The sequence below is a fragment of the Buteo buteo genome, chromosome 9 (assembly GCF_964188355.1).
Source record: "Buteo buteo chromosome 9, bButBut1.hap1.1, whole genome shotgun sequence".
NCBI lineage: Eukaryota > Metazoa > Chordata > Aves > Accipitriformes > Accipitridae > Buteo > Buteo buteo.
Window position 1 is genome coordinate 22,095,634 of NC_134179.1, and position 14,990 is coordinate 22,110,623.

Genomic DNA, 14,990 nt, shown 5'->3' on the forward strand with positions numbered 1-14,990 from the left:
TATAATCCTATTTACCTAAACCATTTTCATATAAATTACTTCCAGAGTAACTACTCTGAAGTAGACCAAAACTGCAAGTGTTATGATAATGCCAGGGATTTCATTTCAGAAGCTCAGCTGTCCTGATGTATCTTGAGGGCTTCCATCTAGAAGCTAATCAGGCAAAAATAAATGTGTTAAAGTGATACTATTTCTCTTTGACTATTATTGAAATGGGGGGGGGGGGGGGGTTGTAACTGAGAAAACAGTTTGTACAGCTTAAGTCATGGAAGACCTAATCTCATTTTGAATTATTGATCTTCTAGCCATTCCCCAGTGACTGGAAAGATCATAATGCCCTGCTTCGAGACATTTCTTGGGAATGCAATCCCCAAAGAAAAAACTGGGGTTTTTTTGCTTTACAGTACAGTTTGACAAGCTTTGTTCCTTGAAATGGTCACCTTCTTTGTAATAAAAATGAGTCCATTTTGTAAATAGGACCTTGAGAGCTAAGTAGAATGTCTTAAGATGATTCCTTTCCTCAGCATATTTTTCAGGTCTGCAGCAGACATCTGTATTCATCCTGCCGCTGCTGCTGTGATTCAATAAAATTATAAATCATTTAGTTACACAAAGCTAAAATTTTACTGGGCACCCCAATATGTTATAAACAAACAACATCAAGCATTAGAGCTGAAAAAAACAACTTTTTTTTTTTCTCTCCTTCTTGGTTTAATTAATGTATTGATTTAAAATTCTTCTTGCTTGTTGGCATGATCTGTCTCTTTGAGAACACCTCTGGGGAGGAAGCAAAGAGGTCATGGTATCTGCTGCACGTTGTCAATCGAAAAGTGCACAATTGTGAAACTATGGAAAGTATTCCCTGAAGAATCTATTAAAAGGTTCCAAACAACATTTCTTTAAGCAAATTCAGTGAATAATTTCATCCTGTCTCCCTTTGTGTACTGTTGCACACAACTAGTGTTTCTAAGAACCTAAAATAAAGCCTTCCAATTTTCATTTAAAGGTAATAAAATTTAACTGTGTACTTGAACAGAGCATGTCATTTCCCATGCATCTGATCAATAATTCATTGATTGCCTTTTGCCTGAGGAAAGTTTTGTACATAGATTCATCCAGTAGGAATATCGCATAGTGCAGCCTTGTCCTGTTTATTAATTATACTTTTCCTGAATTTGAATCACTAGGCTACCAAGGTGACAGCAGATGGTGAGCAAACCAGGCAGGATGCTGAGAGGACTAATGACAGAGCGAAATCTCTTGGACAGTTCGTCAAAGGCATTCTCCAAGCTGCTGAAGGTATTGGAAAAAGAAAAATATGCCAGTTGTTCCTCAAGAAAACTGAAGGATGGTGGGGAAGAGGGTCTGAGAGACAATGAAGAAGAGTTTATTCACTGAGAAATGTCATGTGCTTTAAATGTTGAGTGAAGAAACTACAGTTAACTATCTGCAGACTTTTTCCAATCTACAGATGCAGTTTATTTAAACAGTGTATGAACAAAGACTAGCAGAATATTGAGTATGTTCCTTCAGGATTTTTGCAGATATTTGAAGAAAAACTATTATGATGAAGTAACTAACAGGGCTTAGCTTTTCTTTATTTTCAAAGCAGTTAAAAACATGTAATGATAAAAAAGCTTGATGTAATTTTAGCACTTGGTACATTAACACTTCATCTTAATTCCCCCAAATTACTTAAAAAATACATTACTACTTGCTGTTAATGAACATCTGCTGCTTGGAATTTGCAAGTGACTCCTAACCCTACCTAAGTAGTGGCATGGAGCCAACGCTTTCTTCCACAAGCTGATTCACTGCACTTACAATGCAGTAAAGACTTATGAGCAAAATTATTGTAGATGGCTTTGAGAAGCAAGACCTATATATTGCATGAAGCTGTTAAATGAGATAATGGCTGAAAAATATGAAAACGATTGGCAATCACAGGCAGGTTTTTTACTTGAAAAATAGTGATCTGTTCTTTCTTACTCAAAACTCCCACTATAGTACTGATTTCAGTAGTTATGCTTCTGAAGGCCCATTTCATTGAAAGGGAAAGCCTCCACTTTTGTCCAAGTGCTATAAAATACATTTTATATTGCCTTTCATGTAACACATCCCTGTACATGCCCTGTAGCTGAAATGAACAGCAGTTTAGGTTATCTTTAGGATGTGCAACTTTGGCATGAAATAAATGTGGGAAAAGCAACAAGAAAAAGACAGCAAATTTTCAAGAATTTCTTTAAATGAAAGACCAGCTTCCTCATATTTCAAGATGAATTTGGGATGACAAGGGCTAAACCAATTTTTTGCTCCACAAAGTTTATGCCCAGTGTTTGTAACCCAAGCAAAGGTTTCCTCAAGCAGGTTTGGCAATAGGAAGTACAGAGTTAGAAGACATTAACGGGGTGAAATAAATTTATGCGGTATCTTAGAAGTTGACAAAGACTCTAAAATCAATGTGTTTGCCTAGTAGCCAAGTTAATGTTTTAAGAATAGATGAAATACGGGAGCACAGGACTGAAAGATACCTCCTGGGTAGCTGCCTCCACTCCCCTGCTATCATAAACTTTCTAACCCTCATCTTCAAAGTAGTTTCCACAAATACAATCTGAATAGGAGGCAGTTTCAGAACTCTTAATTACTACAAACCTTCTCATTTCTAGCTAAAAATATTCATGTGTGGTTTATCGTCATGTATTCTTTTGCCAACCTTGTTCTTCAGTTCAAATAGGTTTTTTTCCTCTCCCAAGTGCTTCTCCTCCTTCCCCCACCCCCAACTATGTTCACAGAGAGGAATCGTATTCCCCTTCAGCCCCTTTTTTCCTAGACTAAAACACCTTAAAGCATAGTCTCCCAAATGTCCTGGCTCACTTTCATATAATTTCCCTTCCTCTGTTAAAAATTAGGTTCATCTTTCCAGAGCATAGGTAACAAGCATTGAAATGAGGTTGCTTCAGTGACTTGCACTTCAGTAGCACTAAAACCTGCCTATGTCAGCTCTCCTAATACATTCTGGGATAGCATTTCCTTTTTTTCACAGCTGGGTGCCATTGGAGATTCATAATATAACTACGTTCTTCTCAGTCATACCTTGTATCTAACTGGCGAAGCCAGTTTACAGCTGAAATTTCTGTTGTTATTTAGTTCACAACCTTATATTTTCTACTATTGAAATCTCATTCCAGTTTGATTACTTCAGTTTTGAAGGTCACCCAGTTCTTTCTGCATAGCATTCCAATCCTTCTCTACTAAGACTGTCTTACAACTTTTCCTCATGAGCATATATTATCAGTAGACTTTGGGGTTTTGGGCTGGGTTTGGTTTTTTCCCAGAATCATTAATGAAAATACTCAACTGGATTTGCTACATGATTGTAGATCTGACTGATGCCTTTCTAAACACCAGAGGATCAAGGAATTCTTCAAACCGTAAAAACTCCTTCTTACAAGTGAGAAGTTTTCAGTGATTTGTTCCAATGACCATACTCTGACCACTGATCCATTTCTGCTGAACTGATTGCTGACTTTCTGAACTCTGAGTACCTGTAACTAGTTTTCCCTCTTAACTATGGAATTTCCCCAGCTTTGCCCTTCCTTGTGTTCATCTATGTCAGTGCATCCAAATCTTTCACCACCACTGGACTCTGATAGTTTGCAGTATACTAAGACTAGAAAGTAAACATTGTTATGAGAAGAAGAAGATGGAGGAGAAAGATAAAGCTAGGTATAAATTTTCCTGAACCTAATAAAAGCTGAGATAACATATCCATTTTCTCTTTTAAGGTAAATATTCAGGGAGGTTAAATTATTATTTATTTATTCATTCCAGATTTTTTTAAAAATTAATATATTCCCATTCATGGCCTGAGGTAAATTGGTAATGATACATAACATAATGCACAGAAGTGATTCATGATCCATTTAAGCAAAGTGTAGTCTTTTTCCAGGCCTCACACCCCACGCATAACCACTCTTGATTAAAGATCCAAATCTCAGTTCTTATCAGCAAATCAAAGACATCATTGGATTAGAATTTTCTTCATAATTTGCTTTAAACCTATACAATGTATAGATTAAACAGTAATTTATTTGAATTTTGGAAGACAGATTTTAATTTAAAATATTTAGAAGTACCTATGTGACCAGGAACTGTGCTATTTGGAGAAATCAGTTACTTGAGAGCCTGTGCCTATGAAAAGGCAGCAGTACTTTTTAAAATTGAAGATGGAACTGATTGTTGTAAATTACCTAGTTGCTTCTGAAAGTGTATATTCTAAATGTTGTGGTGTACTATGGCAGAAAGAATTCAGTCAGTCCTTGAATATGATACCATGTGTACAGCTTTATCAGTTAGCAGTAATTCAGCTATGATACCATGTGGACAGCTTTATCAGTTAGCAATAATTTAGCTATTCCAGAAACATAATATATTTACAGTGTACCATCATATATTCCAACCTTCATACCCTTTTCCATTTCTGGATATCTGCTTCTAAACACATGGGCAGGTTTAGACATTTGTGGGTGTGTTTCACTCCTCTCTCCTTTTTCTGAAATTTCCCAATCATTTATTCTTCCTAGCACTGTTAAGTCTGAATGCTAAAAATGACATATTTTGAAGTTCTCCAAAAGTAATTTAAATCTAATTTTCATTGCTTGTACTGCCTGCTCCTTAATTCTATGAGCAATATACCAGATTATCTTCCACTGTTTCAAAGGTTCAGTGCAAATTCTTTCTTGCAGGGGGAGGAGGAGGGGAGCAATATATTTCTTATACTGATATAAAGACTTCTTCACTTTAATTATTGTGCTTAAAAGTGAGCTATAATGAAAGGTTTGATGAAACATTTAACATTTTCTTATTTGTTACTGAACATTGGATTAACCATCCTTTATATTTCACAGCAGGAGTAACCAGTGCAAGTTGCATTCCACTTGCTGATAGAGATGATGGGCAGATGCTTCAAGCCTCTCTATTGTTTTTATTTACTAACTCCTTACATAAATATTTTTGCCCCCCTGCAGCTGCAAACGAAGATGCTATAAAACTGAACAAGACACTCAGAACCCAAGATGAGACCTTGGAGAAGAGTATTCCAGAACTGCAGAGTGAAGCTGACAGAATGATTGCAGAGCTGAGAAGTAGAGAGCTGAATATGCAAGAAAGAATAGCTCAAGATGAGTTAAAGTAAGTAGAGACACCTCAGTCTTCAACCTCCCGGTGATAATGTATGACTCTTGTAAATGTGATTGTCATCTTTTCCAACCAAGTTTTCAAGCTGGGGCTTACAGAAATGTGAAGGAAAGCAAAGTCTAATGCCTCATATCTGTTAATGTAGCATTTGCATTTTTGGAAATGCTTACATATGTGGAAAGCAATTCGAGGAAATTATTTCTCTGCTCCACAGGTACCAGCAACATTTCTAATCAAATTCTAAGCCATTTTTCTCAGTTTGTTTTTAGCTTCTGCTTCAGACCTGATGAATGGCTTTTGTACCAAAAAGCTTGTCTAGAAGCTTGAGCTTTTTTCTGGAAAACTAATTGGTCTAATAAAAACATTATCTGCCTGCAAAGTTTGTCCAGTGGCATAGCCTTTCAAAAGGATGTATTTTGCCATATATAGAATAGCGTAGATCAGAATATTCCAGCTCTGTGGCACAGTTCAGAAGCCCAGCGTTTGGTTATTTAGTTATCTGTAAAAATAAAAGCTGTATATATATATATATATAATTATATTGGCAGCTCTTTATAAAACATTTTGCAAAATGCTGAATACTTACCTAGCCCAGAAAAATACTTGGCTTGAAGGTAAAATCTGGTATTCTGTTACTTCTGTATCAGTCAGACTAGGCATATTTTTAGAGCTAGGCTTTGCTTAGCACTTCCTGAGAGCAAACACCTAGCAGGTAATCCAGCTGAGCAGCTACGTGGTCCATTGAAGTTGTTATGGCTCAGAACACTCTCTGGGATAGAGGCCTGAAAACATCAGTTGTCAGGTGCGTGCATAGTGTAAGGAGATGTAAATAGAATACAAGATTAGCTAAGATTTCCAAGCAATATAGAATCACATTTGCACTGCCTATCTTACACTTTATAAATCAAATCATCTTCTGAAAATCCTACCAGTACAGTATTTCTTCCCATAATTCTGATGATTCTAACTTTCTGTTCTCTTGAAAAAGGATATGTTGCAAACATATTTTTCAGCAATGTTTTATTGCTTTTTCTTTTGATTCTATTGATCCTCTTCTATCCCTTCTCCACTCACACATAGAAAGAAACCAGGAAAAAGTAGGGATGAGAAAAATTTATCCAAACCTTTGAAAGTGCTGCCTGTAATTTTAGGACAAACTGGAGGGAGGCCTTTCAAACAAGGTGTTCTTAGTCCTCAGATGCTACAGCCAACATGAAACTGTCAGACTAGCATGAAATCATGCTCTTATATGTGCAGCTTTTTCCCTCATTTATTTTCCTTCAAACTTTTCAAATCAAGTTTGTAATCTAATTGTCTTAGTGTACTGAAATGGCACATTAGTCAATAATTTCTCTCTAAATATACACCAGTTTCTGCCCTAAACTGCCCTGATTTTCATACTTATGAAATAAATCTTTCAATATTTTATAAGATTCCTACACATTTTCTCAGATGCCACCAAGTTGCTATGAAGGGATGCTGTGAGCCAGAATTCTATCTTTCTATTTAGTGTGCTAAATAGCTTTATTTTTGTGTGACTTCTTCCATAAATTTGTCTGATGGCTTTTGAGCCACTGTGAACTGCTATCATCCAGTTTCCTGTAAGAATGAATTGCATAACTCAGCCACACAGTGTTTGAAGAGATGCCTCCTGTATTTTGACATTGCATCCTAATATTCATTTTTGCATTTGGAGAAACATTGGACAGTTGGTCACCTTATCCATGCTGCACATGATGTTATAGTCCTCATTTCTTCTCCTGATAGGATAATTCTAACATATTTAGACTCTCATATATATGTACCCTTGAGGGGCTTTTTAATAATTTTCTTATCAGTTTCTAATCTTTCTTTTGCTCCCTTGTACTCATTTTGAGGATCCAGACCATGCAGCATTCCAGCTGTTAGGCCAGACCTGTGATTGTTTCTTCTAACACTTCAAGCATTTTGTATAGTTTTGTTCTTTTATCCAGTGAAAGTAGCACAGCCTAAATGTACAAGATAGTATTTCCAGAAATGTGGTGCAGTCCAGCCACACAGAAATTCTGATACATAAAGCAAGGGATTACATGGAGCAGATCTTTTGCCTTGTACTTCATTAGAAAGAGCAGAGGGAAAAATGCATAACAGGTCAATACAGAAGTATCATCTTTAGAGCACCAGTGAGGAGTTTTGAGGTAGACTACTGGACAGATAGGTAGTTTGGACTGCGCTATGATGCAAGGGCATAAAAAGGAAATCCATCTGTCTTGTACTGTTCCTCCAGTACTGCAGACTCATAAGGGTGTAAAAATTTGCCAGAAGTGTAAGACAGTAGCTGCTTGTAAAAAGAACAGTGGAGAAGGTATGGGAGAAATTCTGAATTCATTTGGATGCTTCTTCTGTGACAGGATGTCAATACTGGGATTTAATTTTTGATTAAATATTTTGTCCTCAGAAGTTGCAAATTTACAACATGAACAATTTTGTTCATCAAAACCAAAGGCAGGGCAGATGGGGGAAAAAAGAAATATCCATGTCAGAAAATCCCAAAGCTAAGGTAACAATTTGGCTTTCCTTGGCTCCAGTTCAGATCCTTCATCTAAATTATGCCCAGTGGCAGCATATATTTTCCACCTCTCAGATATTTTTTGTGTGTGTGCATTTATTTATGTGTTTATTTTTAGAAGGTTTGTAGTGGAACTGACTATAGGCAGGCCAAACTGCAGTGTTTTTCAGAAAATACAGCTCTTGTTTTCCTCACAGCTTCTTCAGACACTTTGCCATAATGAGACAGGAAGAAAAACTTAATCTATTCTACGTGCAAGTGTGATAGATTTCTTCTGTGGGTATTATCTATCCTACAGATTCCTGTTTACTTAGGATTTTTCTTTACCACTAAAGCACCATTTGGGAAGTGCCTCTTTTTCTCTCTCTCTCTCTCTTTTTTTTTTTTTTTTTTTTTTTTTTTTCCCCCCTGTTCTTGTTGTATCATTGCATTAACACAGTGGTGTTGCATTACATTAAACTGATTCAATGGCCTGGTATCATGAGGCAGGCAAATGACAGGGTATAAAGACTCCAGTACTCCAGTCCTTTAAAACTGGGTGCAGCAACTCTCTGATGATCAAGAAATATTACATCCCCTGCCAAAAGCAGGCACTTGTGAACTTTCTATTTCTGTGTAACCGAAGTCCATTAAAAATATCCCAGAATTTATTTTAGATAAACAAAATTCTTTGGCTACTGGAAGTCATAAATCCAAGGATCCTGGCGGTTGTTTATTTCACAGGAAAGTATTTATGATTTTTGACTGTCTAAAGCAGTTTGTCTGCTCCAAGACAGCTTGAATTCAGGCATATCTACATATCCCCCTCAGTTCAAGGTAGGAAACCACTTTGTGTCACATTAATGTGGATGAAGGAAATCTTTCTGACAAGTTGAAATGTTTCAGAAAACTTCACTTTACTAGTCAGATCTCAATGGCAACTTACAAAAAAAAAAAAAGACAAAACGGTCTTCAGTGGAGAATATTTGAATATTTTCTACTTCATAAGTAGAACCTTAGTGGCATTTAAAAACCTCTTTAAGAAAAGGCTTAAGAACAACTGTCATTTCACTTTATTAAGCATGTGTTCTCTTGAAACTTACTTTAAGATTAAATTTAGAAGTCTATTTCATTTGCATGTTATTAAGGATATTCAAATTATTTGGTGTAGGGAATATGAACTCAGTGCCTTCATGGGTGATGATGTGTTGCAGGAATGCAGAAGATCTTTTGGACAAGGTGAAGAAATTATTTGGTGAGCCCAGTGAGAAAAATGAGGATCTCAAAAATGAGGTCCGGGACAAGCTAGCAAAGTACCACACCAAAGTTGATGATGCTCGAGACCTGTTAAGAGAAGCTACAAGTAAAATCAGGGAGGCTGATCGTTTATCTGCAGTCAACCAAAAAAATATGACCATGGTAGAGGTGAGTGCTGACAAGTTGTATCCTTGATTACTTGGAGTCTGATCAAAGTTTGAAACTTTGCATGATTAAATCTTGAAACAAAAATAAAAGCAAACAAAAATATTATTAAAATATAACTATATCTGATGTAATTAAAAGGAAACAAGTTCCTTAGAATGAGGAAATGCATTGGTGTTTAAAAGTAGAATTACTCTGCAGCTTTATCAAAATAATATCATCTGCTTTTAAACACTGAGTGGAGGGTGCATTGGATTTATTAATCTGGGGGAGATTAAATTCATCCCAGTATAAATAGTCATGTAAAATTCAAATCCTGTGCTCAAGATTTAAATAGGAGTTCACTTAAAATCTGTGCTGTCATATATTTGCTCCTAGAAAACTTACACTTTCATCTCCCTCTCCAGCCCCTGGGAAGAAGACTGAAGGGGGTATGTGGATATTACAGAGTAATAAATCAAACTCTATCCTCTGTAGTTAGTAGCTGTTATGAATTATCTCCCTCATAGCAGAGGGGTCTGCTTGTGATTTAATTTAAATTGCAGAGACTTAAAGAGCATATTATAGTGTACATTAACAAGCATTTAACCAAGACATAAAGAGCAGAGTCAACCTAATGAAGATAAATGTTTCAACTCTGTTTGTATCTAGATGAGCTTTCACCTCATGTGCAGTGGTGAGGTTAGAGTTCCGAGACCTCAGTTCTCAGCAGAGATTTGTGGGCTTGATTGAATTAGGGAAATACAGTGCTGTAAAGAAGTTAGGTGTTCTCTGTTCTGTGCATTTTCTTCCCAAAGGTGGGTGGATAAAGGTTGGAGAAATTACCTGCTATGTCAGTTTTTAAAATATTCTCTGCATCACAATATCAGAGTGCCTGAAGGCATCCTTTCCAGCAGTCCTGCTCACCTGGTTGTTTTGAGGAGTTTTTTGCTTTATTTTGACCCTGTTTTGACCAATAAGCCATCACAGCACTCTTAACACTAGAATGTCAGGGTCTCCTGTCAAACTAATTTGTGATCTGTGACTAATGGATCTTGCACAGGAAATTGCCAGTTCCTTATTCAGAAGACCATCCTTACTACACAATATGCAGTATTTTTACTAGTTGGAAAATCAAGAATCCTAAGGTTGCTCCAAACTGTCATCTTTATTTTACATTCAGTAGGTAGTGAAATACCAGTGGCCGTAAATAGGAAAGCAGCAGAATATTTTGATAAATTTTGCCTTCATAGCCAGAGAAGGTAGTTGCCAAAATGAGGAACTTGCACAGCTGGGTAAAGATTATGATTTCTAACTTCTTTCTGATTCATTTTGCAATAGTCAGTTACCTCTGTTATAGAGCAACAAAAAATGTACTGTGTGGGAGGGGGATACAAAGCTGGGGACAGGAAGAGAAGAAGAAGATACCTTACATTATATGTGCTTTGTTGTTGTCACTGTCTTTGCTCTGAAAGCTCAGAGAATTCCAGAAGTGGCATTGTGGCATGGTGGCAAAAAGCAGTCTTGTATAGGGATGCTGGTATTTGAACTGGCATCCCCATTCTAGTAAACAACTCATATTTTTCTTTGTGTAAACACATCCTATAGAAGAAGAAGCAAGCTGTAGAAGATGGCAGACAAGATGTTGAAAAGAGCCTGCAGGAAGGGAAAGATGTCCTTAATGAAGCCAACAAACTTGCAAATGAAATCAGCTTAGCTGTAGAGGTGAGTGTTTTATCATCCTTATCTGAGAATTAGTACAGTGAAACATCATTATGGAAGCAAAGTAGATAATTAAAGTAACACCTGATTTTTCTTTTTATTTATCGATGTTGGAATATTTGAATTGGAAGAAATCATTTTTCCATTGCTGTATGGCGGAAAAGCTTATCTGGTATATTAAAATGATTAACTTTGAGATTTAAGTGATTCATTGGATTACATAAAGAGCTAGCTCATAATTTTTCATGGACTCTGCCTTATAAATACGGTATTCTGATTGCAGTACTGACTTTAGCTTTAGAATTGTAGATGCAGCAGACCCATTCACAATCTCACGGTGACTCTGTGATCTAGATGTAAATTTATCTGCAAAAAACTGTGTGTGCATATCAGAAGGAAACTTCAAAAATAATTTGTTGCCTGTGGCAACAATTTTAGGTCTAGATAGATTAAGGAGAGGAGAGGATTGCACTCTCATTTTACATAATGTTTTTGAAAATTCTGCCTTAAAAGTTTTATCAACAGAGTTTGAGATCAGTGCCTTAGCTACGAAAAAAAAACCCAAACCTGGAAATACCATTTGTTCTGGAAATATTTCTATCTTGCATTGAAAATTGTTATAATGAATAATGAATGGAAAAATGCCTTTTGGAGAAATGGGAAAGGAAACACTTTGAGACAGTTTGTTGGAACAGGAATGGCAGGTCTTCAAAAAGTATGGTTCTTGCTAAGATACTTTAATAAACAAAAATACATTGGAGTCACTCAAAGGGTCATGAAACATGAAGCTTCTGTCATTGATTAGTTGTTATTGTGGAGCATAACAGTTTAGTATAACTATGTGTGCATCTGCATTTAGGAAAGAAATCCAAATTAGAGTTTATTAGCTTTTAAACTGTGCAGTTCCTTAATTGTAAAATAAAAACTTCTACTAAGCTCAAGAGAGGCAAGCAGCTTCTGGAATATTGTTTTGTCTCCTGTCTGCTCTCCAGTCCAACCATTCCTTTATTCTTTCCATATTAGTTCCTTGAAGTCTTAATGCATGGGTAAGTTAAGAAATAATATCTCACAAGGAAAATATATCTATATGTATATGTAAAGGGCTACAGAGTGCTTGTATTCAGCTGCTTAAAGGCCTTTCATTTGTCATTTTCAGTATGTAGAAGGTGTTGCAGATAAGATACAGCCAATGTCAGATCAGCTGAAGGATAAAATAGATGACTTATCACAAGAAATTCATGACAGGATGCTTCCAGAAAAGGTGTTGCAAGCTGAGAACCACGCAGCCCAGCTGAATGAATCATCTGCAATACTGGATGGGTAAGGCAGCCATTCACTGGTAATGATAAAATCATGAAGCAAGTTTGTAAAATTGCTTGACAGAAGTTGAATGGCATTCTTCTTAGACTTTGACACCTGTCACTGGGAGTATACAAATAACCAGTGTTCTATATGAGCATACAACTATCCAGTTGGTTAATTTGTGTGGGTATCTCTTGTAAATCCTTTCATACATCTTGTGGTGCTTATAGGCTGCATTAACTGTGAACAGTGCCCTCAGATGCACTTATAACGCACTTTGACTTAACATATGCTTACTGCTATGTTGATGTCTCACAGAGCCCACTATGTATTTTCATAAACATTTGTTAAAAACAAACACTATTTTTATTTTTAAGATGACCATTTTGCTAGGAGACCCTTATCATGGTGCTCATTTGTTTACTGTCAGAAATCCCTCCACGGACAGTAATCCTTCTAGTGGTTTTAAAACACTCTCCCAAAACAAATAGGCATCATGGGCCAAAATGCTTAAACCTAATTACAGAAACTTCAGTTTCTCTTTACCACTATCACATTTCTAAATATAAGTGAGAATTGCAATGTCCTTGGTTTATATGACCACAGCCCTTTCAGAAGAATGGTACTTTATAACTCACCATGAATACAGTTTCCTGGAAAGAATAGAAGGTAAGGGTTGTGGTTTTTTTGTTTTGTTTGGTGTTTGTTGGGGGTGAAGAGAGAGGGTGTCTTTTGTTTTATTGTATTTTTTGCATTTAAGAAAGCAAGCTATAAATAGTAATTGTAATTTGCAACAGTAATACTCAGAAATAGATCATGGATATTCTACCTCTTGGACATGTCCCCAGCATAGCTTCAGAGTTTTATTTTCTCAAAAGCACTGCATGAATAAAAAAGAGTTGGGGTTTTTTTTAACATCAACAATATGCTCCTTTTTTGCGGCTTACATCTTTTAGATCTACCTGAGGACTGTAATATCCCAAAGACTTGTGAGCAGACGCTTAACACATTTTTCTTGCCAGCATCTGTAATTTTGAGGGAAAGGCACAGAATTATCTCTGATAAAGTGTCTGATACTTGTAAAATTACTGGCTTTGTATGCAGTGTAGTCACACTACTCTAGATATTCAGTCTTATGTTTTGAGGAGTACATAAAATAATGATAGCTGTGGTTTCTTGAGTAAGAAGGATTTGAAGGGTACTCTTTCTAGAAAAACGTGGCTTTTGTAAATGGTATGTGCACTGTCTGATTAGGACACATCAGTTTTGTGGTGCACCTCCGGGCCTAAAGTAGGTGACTAGTGTCATATCCAACCACAGTACTGGAACATGGAAAGTTGGCATGGGGGAACTAAGAAGTAGAGAAAATGTAGATAGAAAAGAATATTTTGCCTGCTTAATGAAATGTTGGCAAGAAATATTTTGAGATAGAGGTTTTTAACTATGCTAAATAGACTTTTTTGTGGGTGCATGCACGTGGTTCTGTCTTATCACAGATGGACAGCTTGGCCATAAAGAGCTTAGGGTAGTGTTTAAAGTTGCATTCATTGTGGTATAACTGTACCATGTATACTTCTATCTGATCCAGACATCAACCTCAGTTTCTCAAGATATACAATAAAAAATACAGAAACAAGGACGTTAAAAATTACATCTAAAAGCAAATTGTTCAAAATTAAAATTTCTAATGTGGTCAAATAGATACATAATTTCAAAGGACAAATAAATACCAAGGTTCTATGTAAACCTGCATCAGGATAAAGCTGTTTACTTCATGCACTGATGTTAAACAGTCATACTTTACAGGAATATGCAGTCTCTATCTGTCTTAAGAACTCAAAAATATATCTATCTTTGCAACTGGCACTTGCGTGTCTGTCAGTTAATACTAAGTTTGCTGAAAAATACCATTTCATCTACAGGAGAAATTGAGGGAGAGCCATTTCTGTCCAATCACCCCCTAAGGCTTCAAATAGTATATTGATCGATGGTGAGGATGTTCTCTTGAGAGTTTGAACATGGAACAGTTCATGAATTTAACATAGAAAAAAATTGTTCGTTTTCCTGTATACAAGGACATATTAGTATAGGCTTCTCCCTTACGGCTAATCGCCTGCTCATGAGTAAACGTCACTGGTAATTGGCAAATTCAGTTCAGTTCCCTCCTAACCAGAAGGGACTTGAACCATATTTCTAAGCAGTACTTGAGCTACTAGCTACATAGCTGTTCTGGGCTGCGCATTTCTCTAACAGAGCATCACAAAAACTTACTATAGCCTAGTGAGCTCCATCTGCAGTTGAGGAAGGAGATACACTTTTCCAGGAGTGATGCAGAGGCAGCTCAGTCATGCTGTTTCTGCAGTAGCCTCAAGGGAATCTCTCTCCCTCTATTAACTACATGTGGAGTCCAGGGAGTATACATTCTGTCCCCTTTGTCCTTCCTGTTGCATTTTGTAGAATTCATTAAATACTCATTGAAGTGAGGATTGGAGCCCAGCTGTCCCAGTTCCCCAGAGAATAGTTTAATTACTAGGTTAGAGAATTAATTTCTCTTTCTTCCACACACACACTGTCTCAATGACTAAGTATTTTATACAAGCTGGAACAAGTCCAGCAGGAGTAATCCCTGCCTCCCTTATATGGCCATATACCTTGATAGCTAGAGCATTTCCCAGAGAGGCAAAAATCCAAGTTCAAATCCATTCTTGTCCAGTTCAAGTGGGTATTTTAGCCCATTTCAACTTTATTCAGGAAAAGCATCATAGGCATCAGGCATAATGTATACTGAGATAGACATTTTCAAGTTAATTCTGTAGGTGCAGTACTTCTTCGTAGAAAATAT

At 36.6% G+C, this 14,990-nt stretch overlaps 1 protein-coding gene across 9 annotated transcripts in view; it reads left to right on the plus strand.

The window, feature by feature from the left end:
• LAMA2 (laminin subunit alpha 2) overlaps positions 1–14,990 on the plus strand; it is a 375,334-nt gene that overhangs the window by 286,867 nt on the left and 73,477 nt on the right. For all 9 annotated transcript variants that reach the window (XM_075035675.1, XM_075035668.1, XM_075035670.1 and 6 more), the window contains 5 exons: positions 1,188–1,299; positions 5,028–5,190; positions 8,938–9,148; positions 10,733–10,849; positions 12,003–12,166. In XM_075035675.1, coding sequence (XP_074891776.1) covers positions 1,188–1,299; positions 5,028–5,190; positions 8,938–9,148; positions 10,733–10,849; positions 12,003–12,166 — 767 coding nt within the window. The remainder of the gene's footprint in view (positions 1–1,187; positions 1,300–5,027; positions 5,191–8,937; positions 9,149–10,732; positions 10,850–12,002; positions 12,167–14,990) is intronic.